General features: G+C 39.8%; 2 protein-coding genes across 5 annotated transcripts in view; one reads left to right on the forward strand and one right to left on the reverse strand.

Moving 5' to 3' along the window:
• Positions 1–22,374, reverse strand: part of LOC124387799 (protein translocase subunit SecA-like) — a 97,933-nt gene that overhangs the window by 73,937 nt on the left and 1,622 nt on the right. For 2 of the 4 annotated variants that reach the window (XM_046852388.1, XM_046852387.1), the window contains exons 2-9: positions 18,941–19,052; positions 16,468–16,744; positions 11,611–11,858; positions 6,221–11,537; positions 5,917–6,136; positions 5,446–5,645; positions 2,490–2,756; positions 2,294–2,400 (exon numbers count right to left, since the gene is read on the reverse strand). In XM_046852388.1, coding sequence (XP_046708344.1) covers positions 7,364–10,948 — 3,585 coding nt within the window. In that variant the 5' untranslated portion in view covers positions 10,949–11,537; positions 11,611–11,858; positions 16,468–16,744; positions 18,941–19,052 and the 3' untranslated portion in view covers positions 2,294–2,400; positions 2,490–2,756; positions 5,446–5,645; positions 5,917–6,136; positions 6,221–7,363. Of the gene's footprint in view, positions 1–2,293; positions 2,401–2,489; positions 2,757–5,445; positions 5,646–5,916; positions 6,137–6,220; positions 11,538–11,610; positions 11,894–16,467; positions 16,745–18,940; positions 19,053–22,374 lie in introns of those variants that run through there. The other 2 variants (XM_046852389.1, XM_046852390.1) reach the window with 2 other exon arrangements.
• Positions 1–22,374, forward strand: part of LOC124387798 — a 146,300-nt gene that overhangs the window by 71,038 nt on the left and 52,888 nt on the right. The window lies entirely within an intron of this gene.

The following is a 22,374-nucleotide window of genomic DNA, read 5'->3' on the forward strand; positions in this document are numbered from 1 at the left end:
CACCACTGAGCCTCTCTCTGACCTCTTCCCTGAACCTCACACTACACTCTTCCTCCTTCAGTTTCCACCATCTTATTCTTCTTTCAGTCCTCACTCTCCTCCTCTTCTTCTTTGCCTACAAAGCCATCCTACAGACCACCATCCGATGCTGTCTAGCTACACTGTCCCCTGCCAACACCTTACAGTCTCCAATCTCCTTCAGGTTGCATCTCCTGCATAGCACATAGTCCACCTGTGTGCACCTTCCTCCACTCTTATCGCCACCCTATGATCCTCCTTCTTCTTAAAATAAGTGTTCACCACTGCCATTTCCATCCTTTTAGCAAAATCTACCACCATCTGCCCTTCCACATTCCTCTCCTTAAAACCATACCTACCCATCACCTCCTCATCACCTCTGTTCCTTCACCTACATGCCCATTAAAGTCTGCCCCAATCACCAACCGTTCTTTCCTAGGTACACCATCTACCACTTCATCTAATTCACTCCAGAATCTTTCCTTCTCCTCCATCTCACAGCCAACTTGTGGAGCATAGGCACTGATGACATTTATCATCATCCCTTCAACTTCCACCTTCACGATCATCACCCTATCAGAAACTCTCTTCACCTCCACTACACTCTTACTGTACTCTTCCTTCAGAATCACCCCTACACCATTTCTCTTTCCATCCACACCATGATAAAACAGTTTAAATCCACCTCCAATGTTCCTGGCCTTACTCCTTTCCACTTGGTCTCCTGAACACACAACATATCTACCTTTCTCCTCTCCATCATATCAGCTATCTCTCTCCCTTTACCCGTCATAGTACCAACATTTAAAGTACCAACCCTAACCTCCACTCTCCTACACTGCTCCTTTCCTGCCGCCTCTGTAGACGCCTTCCTCCTCTCCTTCTCCTCCTTCGCCAACAGTAGCCCAATTTCCACCGGTACCCTGTCGGCTAACGATACCTGTGGCGGTCGTTGTTAACCCGGCCTCGACCGATCCGGTATGAAATTCTGATTCGTGATCGGCATGTTTGATTTGGCACATTTTACGATGGATGTCCTTCATAATACAACCCTCCACATTTATCCGGGATTGGGACCGGCACTAAGAATGCACTGGCTTGTGCCTCCCTAATGGCTGGGTTGAGTCATAACACCGTCCAAGCTTTGATATTTGTAAGTTGTTGGTTTTTTTTTATATACTGTCCTTGGACTCTTTACCTGTTTGTCCGAGGTGTTCATAAGATTTATACAGTGGGTATAAAGTTTACATCTGCCTGTGTCCTGCATTTGGGTTCTTCTAGTCACATAACTGACACATACCTAAATGTACTTGCTTCACATTTTGAATACACTGTTCACTTTCTTTTATTGTAAGATATTTGTGTTTGTACATACCCTGGTTCAGTAATTCTACTTTCACTACATGAATTTAGCCAATCTATATTCAAATATTTACATTTAAATCTCTCTGTTTATTACTTCATAAATGTTCCCTTTTATCTAGTCTTCATTTCTGTTCATTGTTTGCATTACAGCTTTAGAGAATGCTATTGATAGTTTGTTGGCAATTTGCCAACTGCCCTAACTACATCTTAGTTCTATTAGCTTATATATTATTATTTTAAAGATTATTTATAAATTATAGTTTATATTTATAACTCTTGACAAGGCAAACCTGTGAATTAAAAACCTATTTGTAAGGAAGTCTGAGACAATGTGAAGATTCTGCAAAGATGCCAATGGTTGCTAGCTTGAATAATAATAAAAAAAATATATAAAAATATATTCTGGGTTATTTAACATGGTTTTTGATTACTACATAATTCCATATTTGTTCTCTTATATATACTTAAACCTGGTCTTAGACTTTCTTACTTTCCTCTTACTCTGTAATAGAACCTTGAAATTTCTCATTAACAGACCACAGTTCTTTATTGTACCCTAAACTTCCTCACTCATGAGCCACAATCCTTAAGTCATTCATGACTCAACTTGTATACTTAAATGGTTTGATTTCTTTGTATAAATTTAATATTTGGCTTGATGGCTACATCTGGTGGAAATAGCCCACTTAGAAATCCCCTTACTGATAAGTATTTGACACATCAGCATTTTTATTTTCCCTTCTGTATATTATATTATATATTATATATACATATTAATTTCTTTATAAACTTTATTTTAAACCTTTAAACCATCCTAACTCACAGTAACCACATGATACTGTTCATTTTTTAAACATCAGAATTTTGCACAATTACCAACCTGTTGTTAACCTGTTAATTCAACACATACCCTTTTCTCTCCGAAGCCTGTCTGAGCTTCCTGGATATGCCACTATAAATGACAGCTTCAACACTTTCTCCATGTCCCCACTTGCCAAGGTCTGTGTCAGCAAATCCCTGGGGGATATGAATGTAAAACATGGCACTTAAATGTTAATAAAATAAAACTGACTAGACAAGAATTCAGAATAGTTCAGAAAGTTCACCTGCATTTATTGGATTCATAACTGCTCCCGGTGGTCAGGGCACGTCGATGGTCCCAGTGCAGTGCATTCATGCAAATCAGCTCTTTTCCCATCTTGTCATTTTTCATGTTCATCACTAAATTATAGAGTGTCTTATTTTTTTCTTGAAATGTGTTTCTCAGATCTGCATTGTTTCTCAGCTCCTCATAGAGTTTATATACACTAGTCTTCGGTGGAATGTGGTCTGCCTCCACCACTCCTGGGGTGGGCTTTTCCATGTTTAAAAGGCTATTAATAAAAAGAAAACATATATCCAGTTAGTAATTTATAGTAAATTATGTATCTATACATATATACATGTGGCATTTTATATTACTATAGTACAACCACCAAATCCCCCAAAAAGATTGTGGGCAGCAGGCTTTAAAGACTGTACACTTGGTGAAGGTAAGATGTGTGCATGGGGATTAACCATGAATATCCACTGTTTTCATCACAGTTTGATTTAGGGGAGAAAACCATAGAATCGATGTGGTGATTTGTCCCTGATTTACCCATTTAATTATTCTGGGAATGACGTTTTCAGCATGAATTGAGGGGAATATGTGTATATATGTGGGTCCTTCTATAAAGTTAAGCGATATGGGATGTGTGCTCCATGCTCCACCAACCCCTCTCTCTGAGGAATTTTTTTCTGGGATTCCCTCCTGAGTCCCTCCAGCATGCCTTCGACCAATTCACTCTGGTCCACTGTGGAGACCACCTGTTGCCATTTCAAAGAGCGCAGGTTGCAAGTTTGCAGAAGAAGTTCGCACATGTTTTCACCTCTACCTGTTGATGAACCTCATAGAACACCAAATTGAGACTCCTCCAGGTGAAGTGGTGCACACCTATACTGATTACCCAAACACAAAAAAAGGGCTCAGGATGAACTCGGGGCTGTTCTTGACATGGAGTTAATTGGGGAGTCCCACATTGATTGGAGCAGCATTGTGGTATTGGTGCCCAAGAGTGATGGGTCAGTTTGGTCTGTGTGGATTATTGAAAAGTCAATGCTGCATCTAAATTTGACATGTATCCAATGCCTTGCATCAATGAACTGCTTGCTTGGCTGGGTGTGGCATGCTTTTATTGGAAAAGGTTGAGCTTGACTCCAGTGTCTTGTGAAAAAAACAGCATTTTAATGTCTAATGGACTGAATCCTCCACCCAATAACGTGTATGCCTCTGCCTACTTGAATGCCAATCATCTATAGTAATGACAGGCAGGGCATTTACAACATCTCAGATCAGTCCTGAGACTCTGTGTACAATTGGGTGGGTTGAAGTACGGTATTTAGGCTTCCACTTGGGTCATGGACAGGTGTGTCCCCAAGTTGATGAGACAGCAATGATTGCAGCCTGCCTAAGATGCAAGACCAAAAAGAAGGTAAGACAGTTTCTAGGGCTAGCTGGCTATTAATGTCACCATCCTGCTGACTGATCTCACTAAAAAGGGAGCCCCATGACGGCATGTTGTTCAGTGGAGCCTTATCTTTTATAATAAACTGGGATTAGAGCAGTGGATGTGTTTGTGACTCGTTATTACAATAATAATGTAAGTAGTGCATTTTTTATGCTTGTTGTTGTTTACTGCTTACAGAAATTCAGCAAATACATTCGCTATACGTTTTCCATTAAAAAACAGTGATCTGAAATCGCTGTTTGAGGCTGAGAGCTTTAGAATGATGTATAGTTAGTCATGGTTACACTTCTCACTATTTATTTAATCTATTGGTAAACATTAACACCTGAGAACACTGGGATATCGGACGCTGGAGCGGCGCTGGAGCGGCGCTGGAGCGGCGCTGGAGCGGCGCTGGAGCGGCGCTGGAGGCTAAGAGGTTAACTGTTTCTTGACCCTGCTTTTGCTAAACATCCTTATTGAGAATTTGTGTTATATATTTAACCACACATGGATTCCAATCCTACTGACTCTGCCTCTGCATTACAACAAGAGACAAGGGCAAAAATCAATATTGGATGGCCATAAATGCCTCCATTATCTATGGGCCAGAGCTTAATTACAATGTACTGAGCCAAAGAGGAAATCTGTTCTATGATTAAATTTATTTTTGGAACACCAGACTCGTTATCATATCTCAAAAGTTGTATCTCTGATGGTATGGGAGAACATTAGTGACTGAAATGGGCAGCTTGTACATGTGGAAAGGCTCCATCAATGCTGAACGCTATATACAGGATTTAAAGCAAAAAATGCTTCTATCCAGAAAATCTCTTTCTCAGGGAAGGCCTTGTATATTTGAGTAACACAAGGCTTACTGCATACTGCATCTATTACAACATTTGTACTACTACTTTGTAGTAGAAGAGTCCGGGGGCTTAACTGGTTTGTCTGCAGTCTGGACTTTCCATTAAATGAAAAATACAACAAAAAAACCTCTCAAAACTGTTGAGCAGATAGAATCCTGTATCAGACACATGTTAGACAACATTCCTCTTCCAAAACTTCATAAACTGGTCTTCTCGCTTTCCAGATGTATACGGACAGATGACATGATTCTACACAGTGGGATACATGGCCCTGTCTCAACATTCTTAAGATGTGTTGCAGCCATCAAATTCAGAATGACATTATTTTTCCTAAAATGGTATAAATTCTCTGTTTAAACTTCTGATATGTTTTTCTTTTATTTTATATTGTGAATAGAATTTGGATTTATGTGATTTGCAAATCATTGCATTCTGTTTTTATTTACATTTTACACAGTGTTTTGAAACTTGGGTTGTAGTTTATAATAGAATATTATTGGTTAAATTCCCAAAATTCAAGCAAAATTGTGATATCATTAGTTCCACCAGCTTCTGCAAATGAATTAATTTGCAGCAACAGTGTGTTTTGCCAGGTCACCTCACAAATGCTACTTAATGCAGAATTAAACAACTCTTAGTTTAGTAATGCTCCAAAAATATTTTACCCTTTGTAGGTTCCAGCTTCTCCCAATTTGTAATCAATAACCACCTGTTCTTCGGTCTTGCCCCTGACATATTCCTCAAATTGTTCTATTTGCTGTTTATTAGCTCCTGCTTCAATTCGAAATTTACTGGAGCTGTTTGTCTGATTGAACATGTTCTGGATCCTCACAGCCTTGGTGTACTTTTGTGGTTTTGATAGAATCTGTAATAATAAAAAGCACAACAATTAGCCAGCAAACATTCAAAGATATTCTCCTTGAACAGTAGATGTGTGGTCATATTCATATCCTCTGATCCTCTGGGACCACTAACAAAAACATTATAACCACTTGCATTACACTGATTGAACCCAATTGGATATTCCTGCTCAGTTACAGAACATCTCTATTGCACTAATCAGTTAAGCAAACCTAAAATCAGGTCAGTCAAAATCAGTACCAAAATCAGCTGCACACTGGGTGGGTAATACGTACCTCCTCACTGACTTTCCTACGAAGTTCTACAGCTTTTTGTTCAATATCATCTTTTGGGACATGAGCTGTGGCTTGAATGACAGCATGAAAAAGACAGTTCTGGTTTGAGGAGTTCACGGTTTCCCGAGAACCATCAGGGTGTATAATATCAATGTGGCCACTCTGTGCAGTGTCTTTACCCATCATCCTGTCTTTCAGTTTATTGAATATTCCAGTTTCTCTGTAAAACACAATAAAACACTGATAAAAGTACACACAAAGTAAAATCTTCTTTTGTTTTAAATTAAATAAAGTTTGCACTCACCCTGGAGAAGTCAGAGATGTTTTAGTTAGAACAAGGTTGATAGTACCAGCTGTTGGGTCTGTTCCTGTGTAAGTCTCCTCTGTGAGAAGTTTTCCTTGATCATCTACTACTGTTATACAGATTCCTTTCCTTTTAGTAAGTCACTCTTGGTGAGAACATGAACTTCTAAAGCTGTTGCTGGCTTTTCCTCATCAGTTACATTGTTAGCGTAGATCTTCAGCTCATTTAGTTGCTCCTCAGACAAAGGCTTTTCCTTACATTTAGAGGCTGATTTTAGATCATAATGATGCTGCTGATTATCAAAGAAACTTTGAGTTTCATGTCTTCCCAGCATATTACCAACTACTTTTCCAGTAACTGAGTTTAGTTTGTGAGTGAATGTTTTTGTTAACAAGGATGAGGAAAACCCAGAAAAACTCTCCACCATGAACTGGGAAAGAACATCTGAAACTAATTCAATGAGTTCATCTTTAAGACGATTCACATCTTCCAGTTTGTCCCGTCCATCATTGTCATATTTGCCAAGTGATGGATTTTCGTTCATGGACCTCAAAAATGCAGGAACAAATTTACTGTCAATAGTTTCTTTAGTAGGAAAGGAGGAAAACATTTCATAAATGGTGGTGGAGATGCCAGCTGCAGTCAGACCACACTTGACCCAGGCATGAGAGCGGTGTGCAACAATCTCTGCAGATTTGTCCCACACCTGTGAAAGTGTGTTAATCACCTTGTGGATTTCTGCACAGTTTTTTATGAGACAACTCATAATATGATTTGTGTTGAGAATCATGTGATCTTTCATTTCCTTCTCCAGGGTTTTGCTGATTTTGTAAGAACCGCATTCTTTCTCCAAGGCGGATTTTGGAATTCCTGAACTAACAAAATCTGTGAGCACTTGATTAAACTGTTTATTCTGTTTTAATGCTGAACATATGGAGTCTTTGAACGTTTGTTGAAATACTTTTTGGAATATCTTTTGAAGACCAGCATCAATGCCTGTGCTCACAGCAGTGTTTACCCCCTGAATCGCTAATTCCTGAACCGCATACTTGCCTGCATATTTTAAATTCAGTTTGCCTGCATTCATTGTGATGTTCACACTTATTGATGATACAGAGGATTTGACTGATTTATATGTTGAAATTAAAATTTTTTCCCTGATCTGATGGCGGTAAATGCAACACTTTTTAGGGATTTGGTGCCATTGTAGATACTAGTCACAGCATTTTTCACAGAAGAGAATGATCTTTTAAGAACACTGAAGCCCCCACAGACCAAAGACATTCCTAAACTGATTGCTTTAGATATTGCCCATGATGCCCAGTCAAATGTGCCATTAATCATACCCATGACTCCACTGATCATGTCAGACACACCTTCAGAAATCAAACCAAGACCAAATGAGGACAGGGAACCAGCTGACAGGGCGCATACCAAAACTCCTGCTACAACCTGAGCCAAACCCAGAAAACAACAAATCAGAGCATCAAATGAGAACTGGGGCTTTTTCTTCACTTCAAACACAAGTGCAAGGCCATAATTACGAAAGACATTAAGTTCACTGGAAGACACAAAATCCTCCTCAGTTGATAAGCTGTAAAGAGTCAAATCTACAGTTTTGAATTCTCCTTTGTCTGATTTAAGCATGTCAAGTATTTTTGTGATGTTTTGCTTCCATGAGTTTAATATGTTCATCCTTGCCTGCATTTGTAAATGGAAGTTACAGCTGCCACTGTGGTGTGGATCAAAATCTCGAGTAACAGACAAAGAACAGAAGCTCAGTATGTTACTTGTTTCTGATACGTAAACATCTATGGCTTCCTCTGCCTGCTCTAGTAAGGAACGGGCCTCATTTTTGTAGCCGTCCTTGGCCAGGTTGATGGTGATGTAGGCCTGGTTGTACAGTGCAGCAGCTCTGTAGTAGGTGTCTGAATCAGAGGCTTTTTCCCAGTAACCTTTTGCTCCATAGTCATTCTTGTTTTTGTTTAGAAAGTGCAAGGCAGTTCTTCCTAAAGCCACCTGAACATGATCATAAAAGTTTTCACTCTGACCTTGTAAAAGTTTGTTGCTTGTATCCTGCAAGTGCTGGAGGAGGTTTTTGTTTAATTTATTGAGGTCATTCTCAATGTTAATCTGCTCTGTGTGAAGTATCAGCCACATACCCCATGATTCCTTCAAAGCATTCAATGCTGGGTGATAGTCCATCTTATTGTTAAAGGACTCAAAGTAACGAGGGACATCTTTTACTTTCACTTCAAAGAGATCAGTCTTCTCTTCTGTACTATAATGCTGGTCAAAGTCACAAAGAAACTGACAAAATGTGGAGAACAGCTTTTCCTTCATTTCAATTTCAGCTAGTTTCTCCTTCTCCATGTCTTTTATTCGATTAACCTCATACTCTTCTCGGAGTTCCCTCATGGATTCAATAGAATGGCCTCTGTAGGCCATGGCTAGACGATCCTGGTTCAGGATTAACTGGACCATTCCTGGTGTTCCTTTTCGACCTGTTCGTCCAAAGACCTGTTTCTCGACTCTTCGGTTATTGGGGAAATACGTGAGTAACACAAACAGACCACCACAGCGATCAACCTCCTCTGTAACCTTAATGTCTGTTCCACGTCCTCCAAGGTTAGTGGTAATGATGATCTGTCCCTTGTTGAACTTCTGGTTCTCAATGTTGTGGCTCTCGCTCATTGTGTACATTGTAACTGAATGTTTGGTTTCTGCTGTTATTTTTTCTTTGAGATCATTTGCTGTGTTGACGTCCTCACACACCACTAACACCACCTGTCCTCTGTCAGACACTTTGGACACGGTTACACAAAGAGTTTGGATCCATTGTTCAGTACCTCCCCTCACCTGGACTGCAGGAAGCTCAGTAACCTTTTGACGCTGATGAGCCGGTATGATGTAGCTCTCTGTTTTGTAATGTCTTGCCAGGAATCCCTTGTCTGCATCTCCACCCAGGGTTCCAGAAACACCAAATATTCCTTTTCCACTCAGATATCTTTTAAAGAAATATGAATTTGACATGTAGTTTGTAACATTTGATAATGGTGATAACGTTAACTGATGCTTCATCTCCAGGAACTGTTGTAGTCCATCACCCCATCGTTTTCTTTTCTCCAACATTCCACTGGCCTGAAAGTCCACTGGAATTATCCCATGGTACATGTGTTGTTCATCCTCTCTAACATCTACTCCCTGAGCACTAAGAGATCTCTCAATCATGTACTCTCTGCCTTTGGTCATCTGAATGGCCTTCAGTGCATTTTCAACAAACAGTGGCAGCTGATTTTCCAGGTATTTCTCTAAAAAAGAAGGAATTACAAGTGTACCCTTTTCCATCTTTAAACTGCATTGTTTAGAATATTTAATCTTGGATTTGATCTGGCTAATGGTGGCTTCAACAAGCATTTCTTCAGATAAGATCTCACAAGTTTTTCCATTCTGGAGTAGCAGCATGTTGATGTTTTGGTCAGTTTTTGCCTTTTGCTCTCCAAACTGAACGGCTTTTCCAGTTTCTGACTGATAAATATAACAGTTAAATGCCACCTTGTGCTCCATCCCCATCTCAAGAACACTCAGCAGGTCATACTGTTGTTCTATTCCAGTTTTGGCCATGATGGTCTTTAATGCTTCATTTTCAATAGTTCCGTGCTCGGCTTCTCCTTCAGCATTAATAGAAACCTTCAAATTTTCAAAATCTTCCTCGGAGTAAAATCCTAACTCAATACCTGGCAACAGAATTTCTAATGGTGAAAATCCATCACTTTGTTCTGCACCAATCATTGCTATCAAAGCAGCCGTGTGAAAATTCTGGATTCTTGTTGTCCACATGGTCTCTCCAGTTTCTTCTATCTCAACTGGTCGACATGCAGATATCATGGCCCAGATGCCTGCAAGGACTTGCTCTAAATGCTGAAGGCCACTGCACTCATGGGACAGAAATGTTATTTGAACTCCATTATCCAAGGTCATGTAGTCAACCTCATCCACAATCACCAGCTCAAACCTTCTGTCTCCTCGAGTAGTTTTCTTCTCAAACTCTTGCTTCAGTGTATCTGCTGCAAAAGTCCCAACAGTGCTGTAAATGATTTGTTGTTTGTACGCTTCCTGAGTCATTTCATCTTGTTTTTCAGATGAGACATCATTCATCATTGGAGGAACGGCAGATGATGTTATACCAAACATCTTGTACAGTTCACTCCATTCTTCTAAATCACGACGGGCAAGAACCGGGGAGCTGGTGACAATGTCCACCTTTACACCACGAATAGCATGGATTGTAGCAAGCATGGCTAAGATACAAGATTTCCCTTCACCTGTCCCAATCTCAAGCAGGCAACCTGTATTGCTTCTGGATTTTGGAAGCAGGAAGACGACCAAGGATGCAAGTTGAGTTAATCTTGGAAGATAACCTTCAATGACACTTTGTGTTGGACCTTTGTGAATAGTGACAGTAGAACATCGTTTTACTGCAACTGACATTCCCACTAGGACACGTTTGAGAACTTGTCTGTCAGGGTTGTTGAAGTCCAGTTCTATAATCATTTTCTTTATATCCTGAATTTGGTTTTCACGGAGATCAGCTCTTCTGTATTCTAGAAGCTCCATTTCCAGATCCTGAAGAACATCAGTTAGTATTGTCAGGACGTTCTCAGGGTAGTTTGCATTGCATTTCACTAATAATAGTATCTGCATTTTTCTGTCTCTCTCCACCAACATGGTGTTTTATCCATCTCAGGGGATCATGTGACTGTAATGCACGAAAGACATTTCCATACTCCAGCTTGTAGGTCTGTGCAATGTGAAGGATTGACTGCACTTGTTCTTCGTCTTTATCAGAAATGGAACGCAGGAAACCTGTTATTTCTGACAGCTTCCATGTCTTGTTGAATGTGATCTGACACAGAATTTCTTTACTCTGTGTAGACAGCTGCATATCAGTTTGAAGAACGCTCTGTAAAAGATTGAAGGCCAGTGATGGATGATCATCTTGCAGAAGTTCAAGCAGATCCAGGAGGAAGTCTCTTTCATGTTTATGTGTGAGGACGTCCTCATTCTCCTCAAAAACTAAACGCATCACAGCCTCAAGTACTGTCAGTCTATCATGTAGAGGCAGAGTCTCATAACCAACTGCATCATCAAAAGAAAACACACAGCTACTGGACAGGTTGTGTTTCTTACAGAACTTCACCATCAACTCATTTTGCAGAGTTTTCATTCTGTCTGCTAAAGTCTCCTCTGAATCTTCATCCTCAACAATTTCATACTCCAGCAACAGTTCTGTGAATTTCCTCTCGATTTCAGGAACCTGGAAACAAATAATGCAATTATTAAGTAACTTGTAACATTTGAAATAAAAGAGAAGGGAATGAACTCAATACCTCGTCTCTTTCAATGTCAGTGTTTACTGTCTGCTGCATGATGTGAGTTTGGTGATGGGTCTCATGGCCTCTCAGCCTCTGGTTCTGCTTCAGTGTCTCTGTGGCTTGTGAAAGTTTCTTAGCAGCGAGTTCACTTTCCCTTTGAATCTGTTCCTCAATTCTTCTTTCATGTTCACGCTGGGCCTGACGCCGCTGCTCTTCTCGTCTACGATTCTCTTCTTCCTCCCGTGCATCCTCTTCATTTTTTCCTTGTGAGAATTTCCCCCCCTTTTACTCACAACAACTTTAGAAGGCAAGTAAATATAAAAATGCATTTGCAAAATTTTCCAATTTCCCCTTTTTTCAGGAAGCACAAAATTGTCTACAGTCTTAGACAAAAGTTTTGAGAATGACAAAACAAATAGTTTTCATAAAGTCTGCTGCCTCAGATTTTATGATGGCAATTTAAAAGAACTCCAACCCAGCCATTATGGATGCACAAGCCAGTGCACTCTTAGTGCCGGTCCAAAGCCTGGGTAAATAGGGAGGGTTGCGTTAGGAAGGGCATCCAGCGTAAAACATGTGCCAAATCAAATATGCGGATCACAAATGAGAATTTCATACCGGATCGGTCGAGGCCCGGGTTAACAACGACCGCCAGAGGTATCGTTAGCCCACAGGGTACCGGTGAAAATTGGGCTACTGTTGGCCGAAGGAGGAGAAGAAGAGGAGGAAGACGTCTACAGAGATGGCAGGAAAAGGAGCAGTGTAGGAGAGTGGAGGTTCATGTTGGTACTTTAAATGTTGGTACTATGACTGGTAAAGGGAGAGAGATAGCTGATATGATGGAGAGGAGAAAGGTAGATATGTTGTGTGTTTAGGAGACCAAGTGGAAAGGGAGTAAGGCCAGGAACATTGGAGGTGGGTTTAAACTGTTTTATTATGGTGTGGATGGAAAGAAAAAATGGTGTAGGGGTGATTCTGAAGGAAGAGTACAGTAAGAGTGTAGTGGAGGTGAAGAGAGTTTCTGATAGGGTGATAATCATAAAGGTGGAAGTTGAAGGGATGATAATAAATGTCATCAGTGCCTATGCTCCACAAGTGGGCTGTGAGATGGAGGAGAAGGAAAGATTCTGGAGTGAATTAGATTAGGTGGTAGATGGTGTACCTAGGAAAGAACGATTGATGATTGGGGCAGACTTTAATGGGCATGTAGGTGAAGGGAACAGATGTGATGAGCAGGTGATGGGAAGGTATGGTTTTAAGGAGAGGAATGTGGAAGAGCAGATAGTGGTAGATGTTGCTAAAAGGATGTAAATGGCAGTGGTGAACACTTATTTTAAGAAGAAGGAGGATCATAGGGTGACATATAAGAGTGGAGGAAGGTGCACACAGGTGGACTATGTGCTATGCAGGAGATGCAACCTGAAGGAGATTGGAGACTGTAAGGTTTTGGCAGGGGACAGTGTAGCTAGACAGCATCAGATGGTGGTCTGTAGAATGGTTTTGGACTCGAAGAAGAAGAGAAGGAGAGTGAGGACTGAAATAAGAAAAAGATGGTGGAAACTGAAGGAGGAAGTGTGTAGTGTGAGGTTCAGGGAAGAGGTCAGACAGAGGCTCAGTGGTGTTAAGGAGGTGTTGGATGATTGGGCAACTACTGCTGGAGTGATAAGGGAGGCAGCTAGAAAAGTACTTGGTTTGACATCTGGAAATAGAAAGCAAGACAAGGAGACGTGGTGGTGGAATGAGGAAGTGCAGGAGAGCAGAAGGAGAAAGAGGTTGGCAAAACAGAAGTGGGATAGACAGAGTGATGAGAAAAGTAGGCAGGAGTACAAGGAGATGCGGCAGCAGGTTAAGAGGATGTGGCGAAAGCCAAGGAAAAGGCATATGAGGAGCTGTATGAGAGGTTGGACACTAAGGAAGGAGAAAAGGATTTAAACCGATTGGCCAGACAGAGGGACCGAGCTGGGAAGGATGTACTGCAAGAAATGTGTTGACTAGTGAGGAGAGTGTGTTGAGAAGGTGGAGGGAGTATTTTGAGCAGCTGATGAATGAGGAAAATCAGAGAGAGAGAAGGTTGATGATGTGGAGTTGGTGAAGCAGGATGTAGATAGGATTAGTAAGGAGGAAGTGAGAGCAGCGATTAAGAGGATGAAGAATGGAAAGTCGGTTGGACCAGATGACATACCGGTAGAAGCGTGGAGATGTTTAGGAGAGATGGCAGTGGAGTTTTTGACCAGATTGTTTAACAGAATTTTGGAAGGTGAGAAGATGCCTGAGGAATGAAGAATAAGTGTGCTGGTACCGATCTTTAAGCATGAAGGAGATGTGCAGTCTTGCAGTAACTACAGGGGAATTAAATTAATCAGTCACACCATGAAGTTATGGGAAAGATTAGTGGAAGCCAGGCTGAGAGAAGAGGTGACCATCTGTGAGCAACAGTATGGTTTCATGCCGAGGAAGAGCACCACAGATGCCTTATTTGCTTTGAGAATGTTGATGGAGAAGTATAGAGAAGGACAGAAGGAATTGCATTGTGTATTTGTGGATTTAGAGAAGGCGTACGACAGGGTGCCAAGAGAGGAGTTGTGGTATTGTATGAGGAAGTCTGGTGTGTCAGAGAAATATGTGAGGGTGGTGCAGGACATGTATGAGGACAGTGTGACGGCAGTGAAGTGTGCAGTAGGTACGACAGACTGGTTCAGGGTGAAGTTTGGACTGCATCAAGGATCGGCCCTGAGCCCTTTCCTGTTTGCAGTGGTGATGGACAGGTTGACGGACGAGGTCAGACAGGAGTCTCCTTGGACTATGATGTTTGTGGATAATATTGTGATTTGTTGTGAGAGTAGGGAGCAGGTTGAGAAGAACCTGGAGAGGTGGAGATATGAGCTGGAGAGAAGGGGAATGAAACTCAGTAGGAGTAAGACAGAATACATGTTTGTGAATGAGAGGGAGGGCAGTGGAGTGGTGCGGTTGCAGGGAGAAGAGCTGGAGAAGGTGGATGAATTCAGGTACCTAGGGTCAACAGTGCAAAGTAATGGAGAGTGTGTTAGAGAAGTGAAGAAAAGAGTGCAGGCAGGGTGGAGTGGGTGGAGAAGAGTGACAGGAGTGATTTGTAAAAGTGGGGTATCTGCAAAAATGAAAGGGAAAGTTTAAAGGACTGTGGTAAGACCTGAGATGTTGTATGGATTAGAGACAGTGGCATTGAGTAAAAGACAGGAGGTGGAGCTGGAGGTAGCAGAGCTGAAGATGTTGAGGTTTTCGTTGGGAGTCACGAGGATGGATAAGATTAGAAATGAGTTTATTAGAGGGACAGCGCATGTAGGATGTTTTGATGTTTTGACAAGGTGAGGGAGGCGAGATTGAGATGGTTTGGACATGTGCAGAGGAGGGACATGAATTATATATATATAACTGTATATAACTGTTTACATGCTGTTTTTGCACACCTCTCGATTGCTGCGGTTGTGTGTTTTGCAATGTTGTGTTGTGTTTATATTTAGAAGCAATCTCTTGTTTACAATTTTTTAACATTGTACGATCTGCACTATTTTGTGTATTTGTGTATCTGCTCTACACTGTCTTAGTTTGCCTGCACTGTCCTTTGTCTTGCAATGTTTGCACACGATGCACTTAGCTCTATGTTGTGTATATAGCTCTGCTCCACCTGCTTCAACCTCCCTTACTGCTGAAGACTTTGCCTCCTTCTATGATAAGAAGATTGAGAAAATTTGCCAGACCTTCACTTCCTCCCTAACAATGCCTACACTACACAGCTAGGAATCCCCTACTCCTTCATTGTCAAGTTTCTCTATCTTTACTCATCCTCATCTACCTTTTAGCAGCATTTGTCACAGTTAACCATAACACTCTCTTGTCTACCCTCAGAAGCCTCGGTATACATAGATCAGCTTGGGAATGGTTTGCTTCCTACCTGGAAGGTTGCTCATATCCTCACATTCTGCTATGCTGATGACACTCACCTCATCATCTCCTTTCCCACCTCAGATTCAAAAGCTTCCGCTCGGATAGGAATAGGTTATCCTAGGAATAGCGAGAATTGACTAGAGATTAGAGACTAGAGAAGAGATTTTCAAGTTATCTCGAGAATGGACTATTGCAGCTCTCTGCTGGCAGTTCTTCCCCTGAATTCTATTTGTCCACTGCAAATGACCCAAAACGCAGTTGCACGACTTGTGTTCAATCTGCCCAAGTTCTCCCACACCACCCCACTGCACCACGCTGTCGGAGATCCTCCAGCACTGCTCGACTGGTGTCACTTTCTCTCAGAATGAGAGGTAAATATACTGCAAGGCTCTTCTCTGTTCTGGCACCAAGGTGGTGGAATGAACTTCCCATAGATGTCCAAACAGCAGAGTCCCTGACTATCTTCAAGCAACGGGTGAAGACCTGCCTCTTCCTGAAACACTTCAACTAACACTTCCAGGTTTGCTTTGTTAAAAAAAATAATCCTCTCAATAGAGATGATTTATCTTAAATTGTAATATAAGTACCAGCCTACCAGTGTAGATTTTTTTTATTGATAGATACTCAAAGAACTTTTTTACGCCACTTTGGACACATCGTCTGCTAAACACCATAGATCTAAATGTTGTGTTCTGTTATGTAGTTCTATGTTGGGTGATGTTGCTTTATGTAGCACCAGGGTTCTGGAGAAACATTGTATTATTTCACTGTGTACTGAGTCAGCTTTATATGGTTGAAATGACAATCTAAGCTTTTTAACTTGACTTGAAGCAGCAGTAAAAGAAATACTTGTGTCATTCTCAAACATTCTGGCCATGGCTGTATGGTGCAGTCTGTGTAGTGTTTACCAAAGATATTTTATCAAATATTTTAAAAAACAAAAACACATACCGTAATTTGGGCATGTTGACTTTTTCTCTTCATAATGTATATTGCAGTCCAGATGTATTTTACGGCGGTCTCCACTCTCTCGAATTGTAAAATATGCATCATCCTTTGTTTTAATATTGTACCACAAATGTGGATCACTGAAGCAGTCTGAACACTCTCCATACTTCACCTTGATGAAGAGTGTATTTGAATACAAATAAACAAAAGGAGGTATAATGCCACTTGGATGAGGATATGGATATTTATATGTCTGCTTTCCGTTAGGTTCCACTGTGAACTGAACACACACAGAATCAGATCTATAAATTTTAGTCTGCTATATTCACACATGTATAATAATAAAAAAATCTCATGTTTCCACATACAATAGTTATATGGAATTTGGTCATATTCAACCCCAATTTAAAAAAAGGTGGGACATTGTGTAAAATGTAAATAAAAACAGAATGCAATGATTTGCAAATCTCATAAACCAATATATTATTCATAGTCAAACAAAGAAATCATATGAAATGTTTAAACTGAGAAAATGTTCAACTTTTCAGAAACATTAAAGAGTAGGACTTATTTAGCATAATAAAAGACATAACCAAAAATAATAAACACAATTAGCATACTAACATATATAGCATTCATTCTGAGCAAGAAATATGTGCAAGAAAGTAGACACAAAGCTGGAAAAACAGGACGTCTTTTCAGACAGGGACATGGAAGTTATTTAGAAGAAATGTTTTACAAGGCTAATCTACTTTTGAGGAATGTTAAAAACATTAAGGTTTTGTAAGATTATTGGTACATGCTTTAAAAAAATGTGAAATTCATCAAGTGCAGAGGATAAAACGTAGGGAAAATTTCACTCTGGGTGCACTTTCTTACAGCTGCTTTGGTGTGCCATTGCTGTTGGAAGGTACCTTCTGAGATCTCTGTGGAACATGCTGACACATTCACGTCTGAAAGTTTCTTCATTCTGGTAAAGTTAAATTGTTAATATTAAGTATTTGTGAATATAATGTATAATGAGATTGGTTAAGTGAATTAATTTGCTTAATTTTTTACTGTTTGGGATTTAAATTTGAATAGTATTGGGATGAAGACCAACTAAACTAAATTAACTGATCAGATCTAAACATTATTTGTTAATTATACATTTTTGTGAGAACAATTTACAGTAATGTGCATGTACTTGTACATTAAGTAATATACTTAATGAAATTGAGATTAAACAATTTGAGCCTCAAGAACAGAGAATCATGAGCCACCTTGTGAATGTGTCCACTTGGAGACAGACTCTGAATTCCAACAGCAGGTCAGTAAGATGATTGGGGTATAAATAGTGTATTAGAGAGGCAAAATCTCTCCGAAGTAAAGATGGGAGAAGCTTTACTAATCTGTGGAAGACTGTGTCTATAAACTGTTGATCAATTTCAGAATAATGTTCCTCAATGTAAAATTGTAAAGACTTTAAATATGTCATCATCTACAGTACATATCATCAAAACTGTCAGAGAATCTGGGGAATATTAAATGGCCGTGATCTTCATGCCATCAAATGTTACTTCAATAAAAACAGGCTTTATTATGTAATGGAAATCACTGAAGGGGCTCAGGAATACTGCCGAATATCAGTCTGTAGACACAGTTAAACGTTCTATCATTAAAAAAAGAACATGATCCATAAACACTCTCAACTTCTCTGAGCAAAAGCTAATGTGATATTTTCCACTGAGGCAAAGTGGAAAACTGTTCTGTGGTCAGATGTCTATACATTCTTTTGGCAGTCATGGACACAGCATCTGCCAGACTAAAGAGTAAAGGGACCATCTGGCTTATTATAAGCACTCAGTTTAAAAGCCTGCATCTCTGATGTATGCGTGAGCATTAGCGGATTGTGAAAAGGCTCCATCAATGCTGAAAGATATATCCAGGTTTTATATATATCCAGATGTATCCAGCAGCATACAGTATGCTCCCATTCAGACAACAATTTTTTTTGTGAATGCCTTGTATATTTCAGCATGACTTTGTGTAGAACAGTCCAGGTGCTGAACTGGCCTGCCTGCCTGCAGTCAAAACTTTCCATCAATTGAAAATATATGGCACAGACCAGGGACTGTTAAGCAGTTTGAATCCTATATCAAGCAAGAATAGGAGAACGTTCCTCTCCTTAAACTCCAGCAATTAATTTCCTCAGTTTCCAGATGTTTACAGGCTATAATTTAAAGGGGATGCTATACTGTGGTAAACATGGGCCTGTCTCAAATGTTTGATATGTGCTGCAGCCATCAATTTCAAAATTACCTTTTTTTATTATTTTTTTTCTGAAAAAACATTTCCCCAGTTTAAACATTTGCTATGTTTTCTATCCTCTATCCTGCATTGCATTTTGTTTTTAATTTACATTTTATGTGTCCCAACTTTTCAAAAAATTGGCTTGCATCATATTTTATGTAAAATAATTAACTGTTTGCATTACTTGGGTGAAGCTATCAGGGAAAATGAATCCCCCAATGCAAACAGTCCATTTGTATCGAGTTTTATTGTCAAATGTTTGGACTCCAACAGATGGACCTCCTCCCATACTGGTTCTGAAATGAAAATGTAACAATAAGTAACATTAGTGTGTGTTACAGTAAAATACTGACTGAGTGATGTGATGAATCACAGTTATTGTTAGCAAGCCCCTAATTTTTCTTTAACAGTATGTCCCCAGGTGTTTTATTCCTCTTTCACCATAGCACTTTAGCCATAATTATAAATATTTATTTATTAATGACAAATCATCTTTTTTATCCTTTCAGTCTTCCTTGACTGGCCTTTCTTTAGTTCCTCTCTTTTAGGTACAGTAAAACCCTGCAGCCCTGCAGCAAAAAACATAACTTTTTTTAGTTTTATATTTTTATTTCACTAGAAATCTTGAAAAATGTCTCCCAAGAAAATCAGTGATGGTGCTGTGAAAACGAAAGTAAATAGAATTTCCATGGAAACCGAGAAGGTTACGAGCATGGTGTGCGTCTCACACAAGCAATCAACCACTACCACATGAGTAAGTGTTAAATTATGTTTACATTACAGGTAATTTGTGGTGTATTTGTTTGTTAAAATAGGCTACAAATACTTTTTAAGTGCAGAAATAAGCGATCGGATGAGATCTCAGAACAGATTAAATCTCTTTTACATTCAATTCTTATGGGAAAAATTTGTTTGAACATACAAGCAAATGGACCTACGAGCAATTTTCAAGAACAAATTATGCTCGTCCAACGGGGTTTTACTGTAGTACGTTTAATCATTTAGTAATAACTGCAGTTCCAAAACAATTTTCATGTTACAAAGCAACTACACCATCCTGAATATTTATAAAATGAATATTTGTTAATTATGGTACAGTTTAGATAAAATTACCATGTTCTGTCTCATAACATCACCACAAATACAATGTTTCTCAGTCATTTTATATATATATATATATATATACACACACACACACACACACACACACACACACACACACACACACACACACACACACACACATATTTATATATAATCATAAGTTTGTGTACCAAGATGCCAACAATGACATCAGTATAAAGAGAAATTACAGTTAGCGCAGTGTCGCTGTGGCTACTCACACCGTACCACTGCTAAACAATCCGTAGCGCTAGTGTAAGCTGCTAACCAGGAAGTGACTATCAATTAATGCTAGCACTATAGATTTTATGTTCAGCTTCAAGAATTCTCTTAACCTGTCAGCCTTCGGCACAGATTTTGGGACTCACAGCTGAAAATGCCCTACAGATCCTGATAAAAATAGCTACATACACAATTTAAATATCTTTGGAAAGAAGACACTTTGAGCTTTACTGTCTATTACTCAAAGTTGATATTGCTGATAGATGATTGCCATGGATATACATTACCTGCATTGAACATTATTTTTTTTTTTAAAGAGTAATAAAACTAAGACTCACACACATGGGGAATAAAATTCTCCCATATATCGTTAGAATCCTGCACTTATAGGCTACATTTTACATCAATCTTTTTACATGAATTTTACATCATCTCTGAAGTTATTTCAGACCATTATCTAATCTCATTTAAAATTCGCCTAAGTCATTGCATTACTACCTCACCACGTTACCGTGTTAAGCGTACTTTCACGTCAGCTACAGCAGCGCGTTTTATTAATAATCTTCCCGAAATTACGATATTAGATAGATCTCCGTCAGACCCCGCAGAGCTCGACTGGACCACTGAACATCTAGAAACAATATAACTTAATATATAATTAGTTTATTAGAGGGACAGCGCATGTTGGACGTTTTGGTGACAAGGTGAGGGAGGTGAGATTGAGATGGTTTGGACATGTGCGGAGGAGGGACATGTATTATATTGGTAGAAGAATGCTGAGGATGGAGCCACAAGATAGGAGGAAAAGAAGAAGGCCAAGGAAGAGGTTCATGGATGTAGTGAGGGAAGACATGCAGGTAGTTGGTGTGAAAGAGGCAGATGTAGAGGACAGGGGGGTGTGGAGACGGATGATCCACTGTGGCGCCCCTAATGGTCGACAAGTAACAAAATCATGAACTAGTTTTTCTGCATCCTGTAACGACATCATATTTCCAATTGTAGTAATATTTCTAAGGTGAAAGAAGGCGATCCTGGTGATATTATTCACGTGAGACTCAAAGGAAAGACTCGGGTCAATAATCACACCAAGGTCTTTGACAGCCGTACATGCTGAAACAGAAACACCATCCAGAGATGCTACATAATCGGAAAGTTTACTTCTAGCTGCATGTGGTCCTAGTAAAAGTACTTCCGTCTTATCTGAGTTGAGCAGAAGAAAGTTATTAAGCATCCACTGTCTAATGTCCTTTACACACTTCTCAACATTGTTAAGCTGACCTCTTATCTGCCTTTGCTGAAATATACAGCTGTGTGTCATCAGCATAGCAATGGAAGCGAATCCCATGTTTATGAATATTTTCACCAAGAGGCAGCATATATAAAGAGAAAAGCAGAGGGCCTAAGACAGATCCTTGTGGAACACCAAACTTTACCTCATAGAGTGTGGAGAACTCACTATTTACATCAACAAACTGATAGCGATCAGTCAAATAAGACTTGAGCCAAGAGAGAGCTGTTCCCTTTATTCCAACAACATTCTCAAGTCTAGCAAGCAGTATAGTGTGATCAATGGTGTCAAAAGCTGCACTAAGGTCGAGCAAAACAAGTAAAGAGACAAAACCCTGATCAGAGGCCAATAACAGGTCATTTACCACCTTAACTAGCGCCGTCTCTGTGCTATGATGAGGCCGAAATCCTGACTGATACATTTCAAAAATGTTATTCATAAGTAGATGTGAGCAGAACTGCTGTGCTACAACCTTTTCTAGAATTTTGGATATAAAGGGAAGATTTGATATTGGTCTGTAGTTGGACAGCTGACATGGGTCAAGGTCAGGTTTGTCTGTTATAAGTACACTGCTGTCTACAGGGTTACTTGTAAAATAATTTGGATTTATATTAACCGTCTGGAAAAAAAGTTCATGAAATCATAACTACCTAATGATGGTGTGCATGTGAGTGCAGTGATTTTATATCCTGTTAATTTTGCTACGGTGCTGAATAAAAATTTAGGATTATGCTTATAGTCAGCGCTTTTGACGTGAGAGATCTAATATTCAGCAATCCTATCTTTAGATCAGAGGTGCTGGCTGTGCGTTCAGTCCTATTTAATTTAATGTTAATCAGGTTACTAAAACAGACTTTCTGAGAATTCCTATATTTTGGTTTTGCTCGGGGACAGACACAGTCTCAATATGGTGGATCCTGAGTGACGACTCTGTGCAGCTAGCAGACGATCGGTTTAACCTGTCTGTCTGCTCCCTGGCCTTGGCT

Source organism: Silurus meridionalis, chromosome 6 (genome assembly GCF_014805685.1).
Source record: "Silurus meridionalis isolate SWU-2019-XX chromosome 6, ASM1480568v1, whole genome shotgun sequence".
In the NCBI taxonomy this organism is placed as follows: Eukaryota; Metazoa; Chordata; class Actinopteri; order Siluriformes; family Siluridae; genus Silurus; species Silurus meridionalis.